This window comes from Osmia lignaria, chromosome 16, assembly GCF_051020975.1.
Source record: "Osmia lignaria lignaria isolate PbOS001 chromosome 16, iyOsmLign1, whole genome shotgun sequence".
NCBI classification, from domain to species: Eukaryota; Metazoa; Arthropoda; class Insecta; order Hymenoptera; family Megachilidae; genus Osmia; species Osmia lignaria.
The window spans coordinates 3,130,424-3,143,034 of record NC_135047.1 but is presented as its reverse complement, the minus strand read 5'-3'; the positions used below and the strand labels follow the sequence as shown (position 1 = coordinate 3,143,034).

Here is a 12,611-nt window from a genome sequence, read left to right as displayed (position 1 = left end):
GGGAGAGAGAAAAATTATTGTAAAAACGAAACAAGTTTTTGCGCAAGCGCCTCGTTCACACCGCGTCCAGTGATAACGAAAGGTAATACTTAGTGTTGTAAAGACATTAGATCGGGTAAGAGGATTTTTCATTTGATAATGAGAATTGGACACAGATCCCATCACCACTTTGAACGTCTCACATTAGTTACCTAACTCCGAACGCAGCATGTCGAATTCGAACGAGAGAAAAGCGAAAAGTTTGAACGATATTCCTATGATTTTCAAAAAACGCGACACTAATAACACCGAATCGAAAAATTCAAATTTCAAAGTTTCTTTAGGAAATGTGCCGGATGAACGATCAGAAGAAAATGACACTTTTCATTCAGAAAAAACAATTTCTAATGAAAGTAAGTTACTCGAAGCAAGGGAGTTTAGTAAAGAAGAGACTAAAAAGGAGGAAGGATATACGAAAAAATTTCAAGTGTCAACTATTAGTATCGAGGAACGATTAGATAGTAATTCAAAGGTAATTCGTTATAAGTTTATGTCATATTTTCGTGTTTTTTCTTTACTGTTGTTGGAAAAGTTTCTTCCCGATTAGATCGGTGCATTCGATACGTCAGATTTCGTGAATACACTGCTCGAAGACGAGAATCTGGCGAACAGACATAAATTCAAAGACATTTTAGAGATAAAATTTGGAAAGAAGAAACGTGTCCTATCGATCATAGACATCTTTCTATCGTTGGTTTTAATTGCCCCATTGACGGTCGGTTATTGGAGAGGAGTGTGGACGTTAATGGACATTCACGTGGACATGTACGTTATGCAAAATAATTTACCAATTACACCGATAAACAAAACAGTCATAAAAGAAAGCTGATAATTTGTTAAATTAGCTGTTTTGTTCCGTTAAAGTTAAAATGCATCGTTTCACTTATATTTATGCAAATTCTTTATCGGGTCTTCAAGTTTAATGGTTTTACAAAGTCGTAAGGAGGACAAATATAAGATATATTTTATCGAATTTTTTATTTTATTATTTTAAGCTTTCCTGGTGTGGTTACGTTCGTTTTGGGTATAGTGATTCACACGAGTTTTGCAGCCTTGAAGAATTTATTACACACTCGTGTGGTGAACGCATGGAAGAAGAAAACGGCATTGAATAAATTCTTTTGCAAAAGCTCGCAGATTTTGTACACGTACATTTTTGGGGTTGCTTGCAATATGCAATGGAGAGGAGGATGGATTATTTATGATCATTTTGTCACTGATCTTTGGTAAGATCCCTAACCATTTACCATTGTTTCAATTTCAATTTCATTTTTACAAATATTTCTCTTATTTTCCATTCACTTCTGTGTTCCCTGTTTTAGGAAACTTCTGACTTCGTTTACATTTCTTACCACTGAACCGCGATATGGTCATAGGATAGTAATTTATATTTTGAAACCTTCCCATCATTGTAATTTGCAGGAAAAAAGACGAGGAAAGAACAAATTTTACTATTAATGATAAGAATAACTAAGTAAAACTGTTTGAAAAGTAGGAAACAATGTTCGGAGATAATCATTTCGAAAGTTGTCTTTTTCAATGCTAATTTTGCGTTAATTAAGTATGAATATATTTAAGATAGTGAGTACTTTTTTCGGCGTTAATATAAATTAACTTTTTTACTACCGCTCACTCGATATCGCGTAATCGACCCGCGTTTCGACCCTGACAATGAACAAACACCTAAAAATAAAAATATCAGTAATAATACAAAAATCCAGGATCAATTGTCTTAACTGTGTGTTGAGAATTAACCATAGTGGTTTTATGTTTGAATTAAAATGATTTGATTGATCTTTCAAGGAATTTTATTTAACTTATTTTTAATAATTTTTTGCAGGGCAATAATAACCACCTTGCTACTGGAATTAACAATATTGGTCATTATTCGAGCCGTTCGTAATCTGCTCGCAATTCCATCGGTGATTGCCGTGGATAAACTCATCTTTGTCTTTCGTTTTCCAACCAGATATCAATTGGTAAGTTCATATCAAATTCATGTTATTTTAAAAAGAAAATCATGTTTCAATTTAAAAAGAAAAGGAAAAACCGAAGGAAAGTAGGTTCTTCTTGCAAAAGATCATGAATTTCATCATAGTGTAGCGATGTTCCTTCGGAAATGTTTATAATGTTACGAATTTCCCCGTGAATAATTTTATCGATTAAGACGATCGATTAAAATCAAATATCGTATCAGTGCACTTAAGCGTACCATTTCGTAACATGGAAACAATCACTTTCATATAAATATTCTTCAAGGAAATATTTCATAAACTTATATTTGCTGTTACTCACAAATTAGTTAACCACTCAGATATTAATTCACGGATTAATTAAATATTTTATGCGAGTTGCATATTTTTGCAATTATTAAAAAAGGGTCAGTAGGTATATTTAGGGGCAGCATTTCATTTTACAAGGTATTAAAAATTTAAAAATAAGGAGAAAATTTCCAGGTCAAAGACAAATTTTTAATTCAATTACTTTCTTTTAATTATCTACCACTCGATCGTGATAGTAAAGGATGTTGCGACGTTATCGTACAAACAAAACTTACGACCATTTATCACTGAAAACAAAAAAATGATTAACTTCATCAACGGTGGAGTAAACTTTATAGTACGATCTGTTTGATACGACAGAAGGTACCTATTACCGAGCAATAACAGTTATCGTTTATCTTTATCGTACCTGCCGAGTTATTTGCGTGCGGTTCATTGAAGCTTGAGAATCACAAAAATCGTGTATGCATTTTCAGAAGGAAAGTAAACCATGTGGGGATGTACCTTTTCACAATAAAACAAAAACTAACTTCAAAATAGCAAGCAGAAGGGAAACTTTCTTATCTAAATTAAAAGTATTCTAGGTATAAATTTGCAAACTTATATAGTGATATAAAATAATATCACTAAATAGGCGTAAAGTAATTTTCATTAAGATTGAAAATATTTTTCGAAACTTTCTCCACAAATAAACCCATCGCCCGTCGTTAATCCCAAGTATCAGTACTTAAAAGTGTCTTAACTTTATCATCAAACACCGGCGACGTATCTGAAACATATTACCCGTGTTAACCAGTCAAATCTCCTAATCAAAGATATCAAATTACACCATATATTAATTTTCTCACGCTTACGACCGTCGAAACGACGAGGTGTGAACGTGATACCGGGTTAAATGCGATTACACAAAAGTGTCCGAGATTCGAAGGGAAGTTTTTCGCGATTAACAAAGGCTGTCGCGAAAAAGTAGAAAAATGACGGGTCAAGGTGAGAGGATCGTGGTAATCCAAGCTTGATTGGTGTACAAAAAGGTGGCGATTAGCGATGCGTTCGCCGGTACAAAAGGCCGATGAATCTGGCGGACAGGAAACGCCACTCAGAAAAATGAGGCTTCAAGGTGGCTCGACCGGGTGGCTCCAACTCCTATCTTGTTTCTTATCAATCAACGATGATTTCCGGATTTGTTAATTAGCGCCTGCTTGTCGCGTGTGTTGATCACGATTTACCCGTTCGGCCTACGGGATTTGCTCGGGATTTTATTGAAAATTATGTACGATAACAATTGATATCGATGCCATTACATACAAATTTCTGTTTAAAAAAAGGTATTAATACAACGTCTAAGATAAATTCGATCACGAGTTTCAGATGGAACGCCGTCTAATCGTACAGGGATTGATCGAATATGTATGAAAAAAATATATAATTACGCAAAAATGAAAGAAAGTTTCTTGATAAATGTAATATGGAAAGTAAAATTTAAAATGCAAAGTGCATTCGTTGTTTCGATGCATTGCGTGTTCAAGGATTGTAAGGCTCTTTGTTCGTTCGATAATATAATATATATGAAAATATGGAAAACATGCTAATGGAGAGGTAACATGCGAATGGAATTAATCAAGTTCAGAGAAAATAGAATTTACACCCCCTACGATGGTCCGCTATAATTTTATTAATTACGATTTTATGGTATCAAATTTCAGTTCTAACATCTTTTAGATTTTTACAATCTCTCTTATTCCATAATATTGAAAATGATTAATTACAAATTGAAACATCATGAAACACCCCAAAAATGTAAAAAAAAGAAAGGTACCATTACTCCAATCTAACACATGAAAGAGTGTACCTACACGTGTCTATATAAAATTAATTATTAAGTACCAAGTACACTCGATAATTAAATTAGAAAAGGTAGAAATCGATGAACAATGAGGGAGAAGGGTGATCACGCAAGCATCAGCAGAGATCCAAGAAAGCTTCTTCTTAAACGATGAACAAGTTTCTTGACAATCAGTTAAATTGTCCAATTTGATTCGTCAAATCTACCTGGAAGCGTTGGCGGGAAGTGGTATCATCCTCGAGACGGGTTTGAACTTTCTTAGAACATCGATGACAAGCGTCTAAAAAGCTCGTCCCCCGTGTTCGTTCATCAAGCGTGCTTTACGGTGCAGATTTGGTGGGGAGGGTTGTCGGCGAGCTCGAGGAAGGAAGGGAAGAGTGCACACCGGTACTATTCTCTATGCCATGGCCCGTGTTACGAAGCTGTTCATGATAATGCGATGGTGTTGGTCTGTGCTTAGCACTTGATAAAAGATAGCGGTGACTGAACAGATGCCAGTGTTCACCCGACCTGTCGGCTGACAGTCTCGCGTACTCGCCCCCGGTGTGCGTCGGATACGTCAATCGACGGTCGCGAATAAAAAAAAAAAAAGAAAAGAGAAAAAGATAAAATAGAAGTGAAGTAAAACATCGAATCAAAGAAAGTCATTCGCGAGCGTAGAAGGTGAAATTATCGTGCGATGACAAAGTCGAGGAACGTTTGAAGATGTCGAGAGGAAATCACCGAGACCTTCCGGAAAATCGTTCTCCACTAAGTTTCAAACAGTTGACGAAATTGACGCGTGAGAACAGTCAACGAAAAAGATTCTTAGGATAGAACCGATCAGTGAGATTGATGATAGGTGCGATGGATAAAATACTCGACATGGTTTGATGATCATTGAAAAGAACAAGGATTCCTTCTCTCGTTTTGATCATCGTCTAGACCGAAGACGTACTCGGTGACCAGTTGGTGAATTGAAGTTCAACGATCGTCATTCATCAGGTCCAATTGAATGAGCTAAAGGATAGATCCTTTGATGGAAGAATGACTGGCTGCCGGTGGAATTCTTCGATAGCCGAAGGCGTTCACCACCAAAGCGAACGTATCACAACAGCCACGAATCATGCATGATGAACGGTGCGACTAGGCTCGATCAGGATTGGATGATAATGGTCGAGTTACGAGGTGGCACCGGAATGACGAGCGGTCTCAGTGGTCGATCATCGAGTCGTCTCCATTACACGATACTCACGATTTTGGACACAGTTTTCTCAGCTACCGTCGCGGCACCAGCTGTGGTCGGTTACTGGAGAGGAACATGGGGTTTGAGCGACGTCTACGTTCATCCCGAGGATCCGGTACTGAGTAGCCTGACCTCGATACTGATCGGTTTCGTCGGCTTGTACGCGTTCAACGTGGTCCAACATGTTCTCAACGATCTGTTGCACCCGGACAAACACAGATTGTCGTACTATGTTGGATCCAGGTTGTACACAGCCGTTTTCGGCTTTTGCTGCGTAAATGCATGGCGTGGCGCGTGGCAAGCCCTCGATCTGTACACGGAACTCACAGCCGGCACCGTTTTCGCCACCACCGCTGTTAGTCTACTGGCATTGGCCATCATGCGGGCCGTGAGGAACATTTCCGCGCCGCCCTTTTCACTTTGCCTCGACTCCTGTCCTGGATACTTCGAAGTGCAGACCATGTTCCGGGTGAACGTAAGTAATTAGACGAGTCGATGATAGAATTTGGCTTGGTGATTTGGATATTAGTACCGGTAGGGGATGAATTTTAACCCTTCTTTGAATTATGCTTCCAGAAGACTATATATCTAAAGAAAGGTCATAATCGCTTTCACCTTCCATCCTTCAAAAATCAAAGTCTGGAGATAACGAGGACCTTACGTGGTCCCAAGTACTTACCAACGTGATTGTAACTGTAGTTTTGAATAGCGAAAGTTCAAATCAATTTGAATAATTCAGTTTCATTTAAAACTCATTGACTCGCTCTGTAGTTGTCAGGAACAATGGTATTAATGGGTTAAATAGGGAACGTAAAAGCTTAGACGGCGTGTTTTGACGCATCACTGGAACTAGAGCCGTGCGATGCACGGTATCGATGTGTAAGGTATAAGCACAGTTTCCGGCTGTCTCTCCCAACAGTATTGCATCCATGCACGCACGAGCTCCAACCAGTGCAACAATTTCAATATTCATTATTTTCTCGAACAAAAATGTAGTCAATTTTTGCAACTTTTTCTTTTCAAATCTCCTTTATATGATACTCCATTTGAAACATTGAAATCTACACAAAAATTAGAGTACATCTTTTAAATTATGAATACATTTTGCATTGTATTTGAAAATATTATGCATGTTCTTTTGTTAATTTATAAATCTTGAGATATCGATAGTTTCATCTTGAAAGTAGAAAAAGATAGAATTGTAATACTACTTTTATCTGATCAATATTTTATAATTGAGGATAATTAATGTATAGAGAAATAATTAATGAAGCGATTCGTTGAAAAAACAACGGAGACGATCTTAAATTAATTATCGTCAGTTGAGTCCTCTTTATCACTTAAAAATCGAGGACAGAAGGGTGTCATGCAAAGTAAGCGGATGGTACACTCCGATGAAAGTTTACCTCATACGTGGTACATCGACCGGGGAAGATTCTTCGAACTTTCAATTACCAAAATATCTCTAAGCAAACTTTAATTACGTATAAATCTATTTGAAACAACGACAGATTATTTCATTTATATTTCTATGAAAATAAACAATCGTTGACGTAAACGATGCTCGTGATACGTTGTTTATCATAGTTTCCAAGTCTCTTCAAATATTTCCCACCTGTAAATGATACTTATCTACTGTTTATGTTGCTTGATTGCAGAACACGAGGGACTGGTCGTTGTACTTATTGGATTGTGCCTTCAGCGTGGGTGTCGTTGGTACTTTGGTCGTATTCGTTTGGAGAGGTGTTTGGATGCTTCTCGATCTCTACCTATTCCCAGAGGATCGAGAGTACTCCGCCATTGGATCTCTAGTAAGTTTTTAATCCATTTTAATTCATCATTCCGAATTTTTCTTATCTTAAACACTTTTGTTCAAAATATTTGAATTCGCGATTCTGGGAAAGCGAGCTATTTTTATTTATCGATTACTGATTAGGATCGATGCTTACGTATCGTAATATTTTAATTCTCAAAACAGTTCCAAAATTTAATAAAATTTTTAATCTGAACTCTTCAAAATATTAGTTTCACTATTCGAAGCTTAACACCCCTCTATACGTGAGAAATAAATGAAAGGAACAATGATTTGTAATGAAATTTATGGAAATAAAAATTCTGCTGAATCGATGAACACGTGTTATCGGGTGTCATTAACAATCACGTGTTGAACGACATTTTGAAACGTGCCACCTACGCTCACTGCTCGAGCGGCACGCTGTTGGTCCGATTGTATAATTGAATATTCGCCAATTGCATGATTGCGGGGGCACATGACAAAACTGTTGATGCGCTCGTGTGTGTGTAAGACACTTTATAACGAGCTGCGTTTACTTCTCTGAATACGATGCGGAGAGAACGCGGTCAACGAGAGGATTTGTTTAATTTTTCAATAATGACGATCGTTGATCTTCAGTCGGCTGCGCGACGATACCATAGCGAGACAAAATCATGAAAACGTGGCAAAAATCTTAGAATAATGTATCTAATATCTTTATTTAAATGTCAGTAAAAGAAAATCTGGTGACGGGGGTGATTCACCCCCTTTGAAACCGCAACCGTTCGTTACACTTCGTATAATTACTGATAGATTAATTGCCTAAGTCTTTTGTGATTTTTCCACGCGATCGCGAGATGCAAACGAATCATTCGCAAACACAGATGATCCAGCGCAAATATTTCAACATTGCCAGCTTAACCCAAGCCCGTAGAATTGTTCTGTTGCAAAATAATACACACCTGGCGCCATGCATCCGACGCGACAACAATAGCGACGATGTTTCTGTTAACTTGCGATTTTCTCGCAATGATTAAACCTCGAGGAAAACGTCCTCGTTTTGCAAGACTATTTTGATCCATAAATCATGACACTCACGATCAAATCAGGTTTCAGAGTAAACATTTATTCAAATTTTCTCGCCTTTGTTGCATTGTCAGTTTCTCCGAAGATGCCTAGGAGAAAGGGTAGGAACACCGGGCATCATCATTTTTCCTGGGGAAACTTGATTTTCAAAACGAAAATTTCTTTCATTTTCTTTTGATGGAATTGACATTGCATAGCTTCATTCATAAATAAATAAAACATATCATTTATATTCTTAACAATACCTTCCACTATTGATCAAATGTGACTTAGGTGTTTTTTGATTTCTTATCATTTTATATTTATTAACGGACAATAATTAAATCTGCATTTAGAAATCTCAGTCTTATCAATCATGCTGCTAAATATTGAATGTTTTTTAATTAGAATACGGTTCAATAATCTAGTCTCGTTATTACAATAATTAAATAACTGTAATTGAGAATGTGTCACCCTAAGTAAAGTAACTTCAGATTTTATTTTTAAATCATCAACCTTATAACTGGGTCAAAAATGAAAACACTCGATCATTGTAAATAATTTTTAGTATAAATTCGTTATCGAAGACGAAGGAAACACGGAGGGAAGAGGTTCAGACGTTGAATTAAACGTCTCCCCGATGATTAATCACGATCAGATCGATCGTAACTTTCCGAATTTGATAAAGTTAACTCGTGGAAAACCCAATGCGAGGTAAACAAATTTCATGGCGCCAGTCTATGCTCTTTCCATCGTACAGAACTTCGCTTATCAGCAGCTTTAACGCGAATGAAATTCATTTCTCTAATCAATCAATATTCTGTTTCTTTAAATAAAACATTCGTCAGGTAAATCAGAATAGAAATCGTATTATGCTTATCGAAGATTAAATCGATTTAAAACGAGATGATAAGAATAGCTCATTGTTATTTAAGAACGTCTTAACACGATAAAAGCATGATATCATTTTACTCTTCATTTTCTAATGATCGAGAGATTCAAATAAAATGTTATATCTCCGTTGCGAAGAAATGATCTACAAACATTATCTTCGATGAAAATCCGAGAAATTTAACTGATACAGTTTGCGCGACGATCGCGGTAACATAAATTCTCAAGAGGGTCGATGATTGCGCGAGGGTCATCCAATTCATGCATTTACTCGCTCGCAATGCCACTTCGAAACCGTGAAACAGTCACGGACGATTTGTCGTCAAATAATTCGCTCGCATTTGTCATCAGCATCGACAATCACTATTGTTCATTCACTATCGAATCAACGGACTATTCTACTCTCCTTAGATCAATCAGCTCCAAAATCAAATCTCCTCATTTTTCCTTTTTTTTAAATTTATTCTAGTTCTGTATAGAATTCACTGTATATCCTATAGAATCGTTTCTTTTTCTTTTAAAATTCATTTTAATTATCATAAAAATTTCTCCTATACAGAAATTCACTGAATATCCTATGGAATCTATCAAACATATTTTTCTTCTTCGCATGAAATAAAGGTCCCCATGGGAAATACGTACTCCGAACGAAACAAGCATTCGACAATTGTTCAGTTTAAAATAATGTTACTAAATCGGTTCTAAATCGGTACACGCCAAACGTGTCAGTTGAAAGTGTCGATGATTCTATTACCACGACATCACTGGCGAAAATGAAACAGACATCGAGTACGTTTGATCCACTGTCGATCCGCTCGCAGTCCACTTTCGATCCGTTTCCCGGACACTTTAATCATCCGTGTGAATGATATTTCAGCAATTGGTACGTTTGATTCCAGGCCATTGGATACGGGATAGTGACGGTGACGTTTTCTCTACAACCACTGATGAGACACGTGTGTGCTCGTCTTCAAGGTTTGCCCCGTTTGATAGCAGCGGACAGCTTTCTGTTGCTCAGCTTCCTGGGCACCGTGAACGTGTGGCGTGGTATTTGGAACATCCTAGACCTTTGGTTGTTACCAGATAATCCAGAATTATCCTGCTGGATCACCCACGTTGGATGCTTCGTTTTCCTCGTACTTCTAAACTGCAGCAACTCCATCCTCGTCAGAGGCGTTTACATCGACGCCGAAGAGGACGACGGCAAATGCGTCGCGTTTCCATGCCATTATCTTCGATTATTCTTTAAGGTCGGTGCATTCGAGCTGATCGAAATTTATTTAAAATCAACCACCTCGAGATTCATCTTCCTCTACGAATTCGATTCGACTAAAATCTGTACTAATCGTGGAAAATATTTGATTTCAGGTCGAACGCGAAAAGAAAGAAGCGAGACGACGAAACCTGCTGGTAGCCTCGAAGGACTTCCGGCCCCGTGCCGACGGAAATGCCAAAGAAACCGAGAACGGAGTGCTTTTACCGAACAGCAATGCCACCACCATTTTACCAACAAACCCGGAATCTCTCGTTTAATTACGAAAATTCCGCAACGAGGAATCTGTTGATCCCGATCATCGTCAGAAGGGAACGTATCTCTTCGAGTTTGTGCCAAACCGGTGATCGTGCAGTGACATTCCAAACGTTCGAACACTTTCCACGAACTTCTCTTAACGAATCTGTCGAATAATAAGGCTGTAACGAGCGAATAGGCAGGTAAAAAACCGAGGGAATATGAGCATACGATCGACAGATAGATGATGTAGGTAGACACGCAAAATAGACACTTAGGGAATTGATTAAGTTAGATGGACAATTAGAGTGGGCACAAACAGGATTTCAAATTCAACGATGGACCAAGTGAATGGCTGTGAACGAGTAACGTGTACCAATTGCACGTAATTGATGTTTCTTTTTACGGTCGAGTGGGCTTCGTAATTAGTGTATCAAATGAGTGGATAAAAAAGAAAATGCATAGGAGCTGTTTACCGTGTTTAATGTAAGTTGTACAGAATATACGTAATACTAGGGCACATGTGTATACACGTGGCGTGGTACGATTACGCGACTGTTCATTCATAATGATTCCACTGAACGAATGGTGCCTTGACACTCGAGTAACGGTTCAAGAATCGTAAGATGCTGACCGGCTTAGAAATCGACGAAAATACTCCTAAACGATCCGTTTTGACAAGATTAAAGGATTTTGGTAATTAAATTCTTAAAGGGGTATATCTGCCTAGGATCATCGAGGAACTTTTGAAAATTTTTTTTAGAAAAATTTCTATACCTATTGGAATATAATTATTTTTATTTTGTTAAAGGTATCTTTAGGAATTTTTCAGAATTTTTTTAAACAGAAATAATAAAAAATGGAGGAGATATTAATTTTTCCAGGGGTGCTTTTGTTTTATCAAGTGGAATCTTTGGAAAAATTATTTTCTCGATTCATTCAAAATTTTATGTTTCTAGATAGATTGTACCCTTTTGATCCGAAGATAAGGAAACTCGACAGCGTTGAATCCTGCAGGATTTCTAGTCATCTAATCATACGTTAACCACCGCTTTCAAATGCGTCGATATCTGTCGATCGATCGTATCGAATTTATTTGATATTTCTCCTTTTTTTTTTCTTCTTCTTTGTCACACACTTATGATTATATTTTGCGATCCTAGAGTTAGATGAGACCTTGATGATGACAATGGTAATAGACTGGACACGATCATTATAAATGGGTTACAACCTTCTCCCCCGCATCCTGTACACCCCGCAGATTTTGCTCTTGTACATCAATTACGACGTCATGGCGTACTAATAATTAATTAACTGGAATAATGACGGGACAATGGGCGGCTGGCACATCGATGGGAAGTGGCTAGTTCGACGATAAGCGGACTGCCCTCCTGGCCTACATTTAATATTTTCACAATGAACAATACGATGGGCCTTCGAGCCGGAAGTTTTCCTACGATGTTCCGTAGAAAAGCGGAATCGATCGGGTTCGATCGAGTGAAATCAATCGCGTTGTGCTGCCTCTTTCGTATTAAGACGATAAACGAGCAGGGTGTTTCGTGTGAAAGAAAGAATAATACCTATGTAATATTTATAGGCAACTCTTATCACGGAACATTGAAATAAAAGAAATAAGCTGACGAATGTTGAAACAAGTATTTACATGTTGTATAATAAAAAGGTTTTATCTTTTTGATCCGCTTCTAACTTTGACTATTGAAACTCTTGGAAGTTTTGCGACTAATAATTGAAATTTACAAAACTTTCTAAATATTTAGAATTCGAATGAAATTGAAGAACTTCGAAGCTGGAATAGCTTGAAAACTAGCACGACGTTAACAGAAGATAATTTCTCGTCGAGGACGATCGAACGGCTACGATTCGAAGGGTAATTAAAAATATAGAAAAGGGTCGAACGTGGCCAAGGGAATGTTTGATGGAGGACGATCCAACAGCGATACCGATCGATCGATCGATCGATC

At 37.5% G+C, this 12,611-nt stretch overlaps 1 protein-coding gene across 4 annotated transcripts; it reads left to right on the top strand.

Moving 5' to 3' along the window:
* The first annotated feature begins 90 nt into the window (after positions 1–90).
* On the top strand, positions 91–12,323 carry LOC117600938 (uncharacterized). Of its 4 annotated transcripts, none has more exons than XR_004580559.2 (8): positions 91–511; positions 587–804; positions 1,035–1,265; positions 1,880–2,018; positions 7,048–7,200; positions 10,019–10,369; positions 10,488–10,832; positions 11,793–12,323. XR_004580559.2 is itself a non-coding variant. In XM_034317046.2 (8 exons), the coding sequence occupies exons 1-8, from the start codon at positions 209–211 to the stop codon at positions 10,650–10,652; spliced, it is 1,476 nt and encodes a 491-aa protein (XP_034172937.2). In that variant the 5' UTR covers positions 91–208; the 3' UTR covers positions 10,653–12,323. The 4 variants fall into 4 exon arrangements, 3 of the variants coding, with proteins under 3 accessions (XP_034172937.2, XP_034172936.2, XP_034172938.2); XM_034317046.2 differs by having other exon boundaries at positions 91–239; positions 324–511; positions 10,488–12,323; XM_034317045.2 differs by having other exon boundaries at positions 10,488–12,323.
* The last annotated feature ends 288 nt before the right edge of the window (positions 12,324–12,611 follow it).

Coding starts and splice junctions, on each gene's coding strand:
- LOC117600938 (XM_034317045.2), top strand. CDS start 209: ATGTCGAATTCGAACGAGAGAAAAGCGAAAAGTTTGAACGATATTCCT. Junction 805..1,034: donor ATGGACATTCACGTGGACAT/GTACGTTATGCA, acceptor TATTATTTTAAG/CTTTCCTGGTGTGGTTACGT. Junction 7,201..10,018: donor ACTCCGCCATTGGATCTCTA/GTAAGTTTTTAA, acceptor GTTTGATTCCAG/GCCATTGGATACGGGATAGT.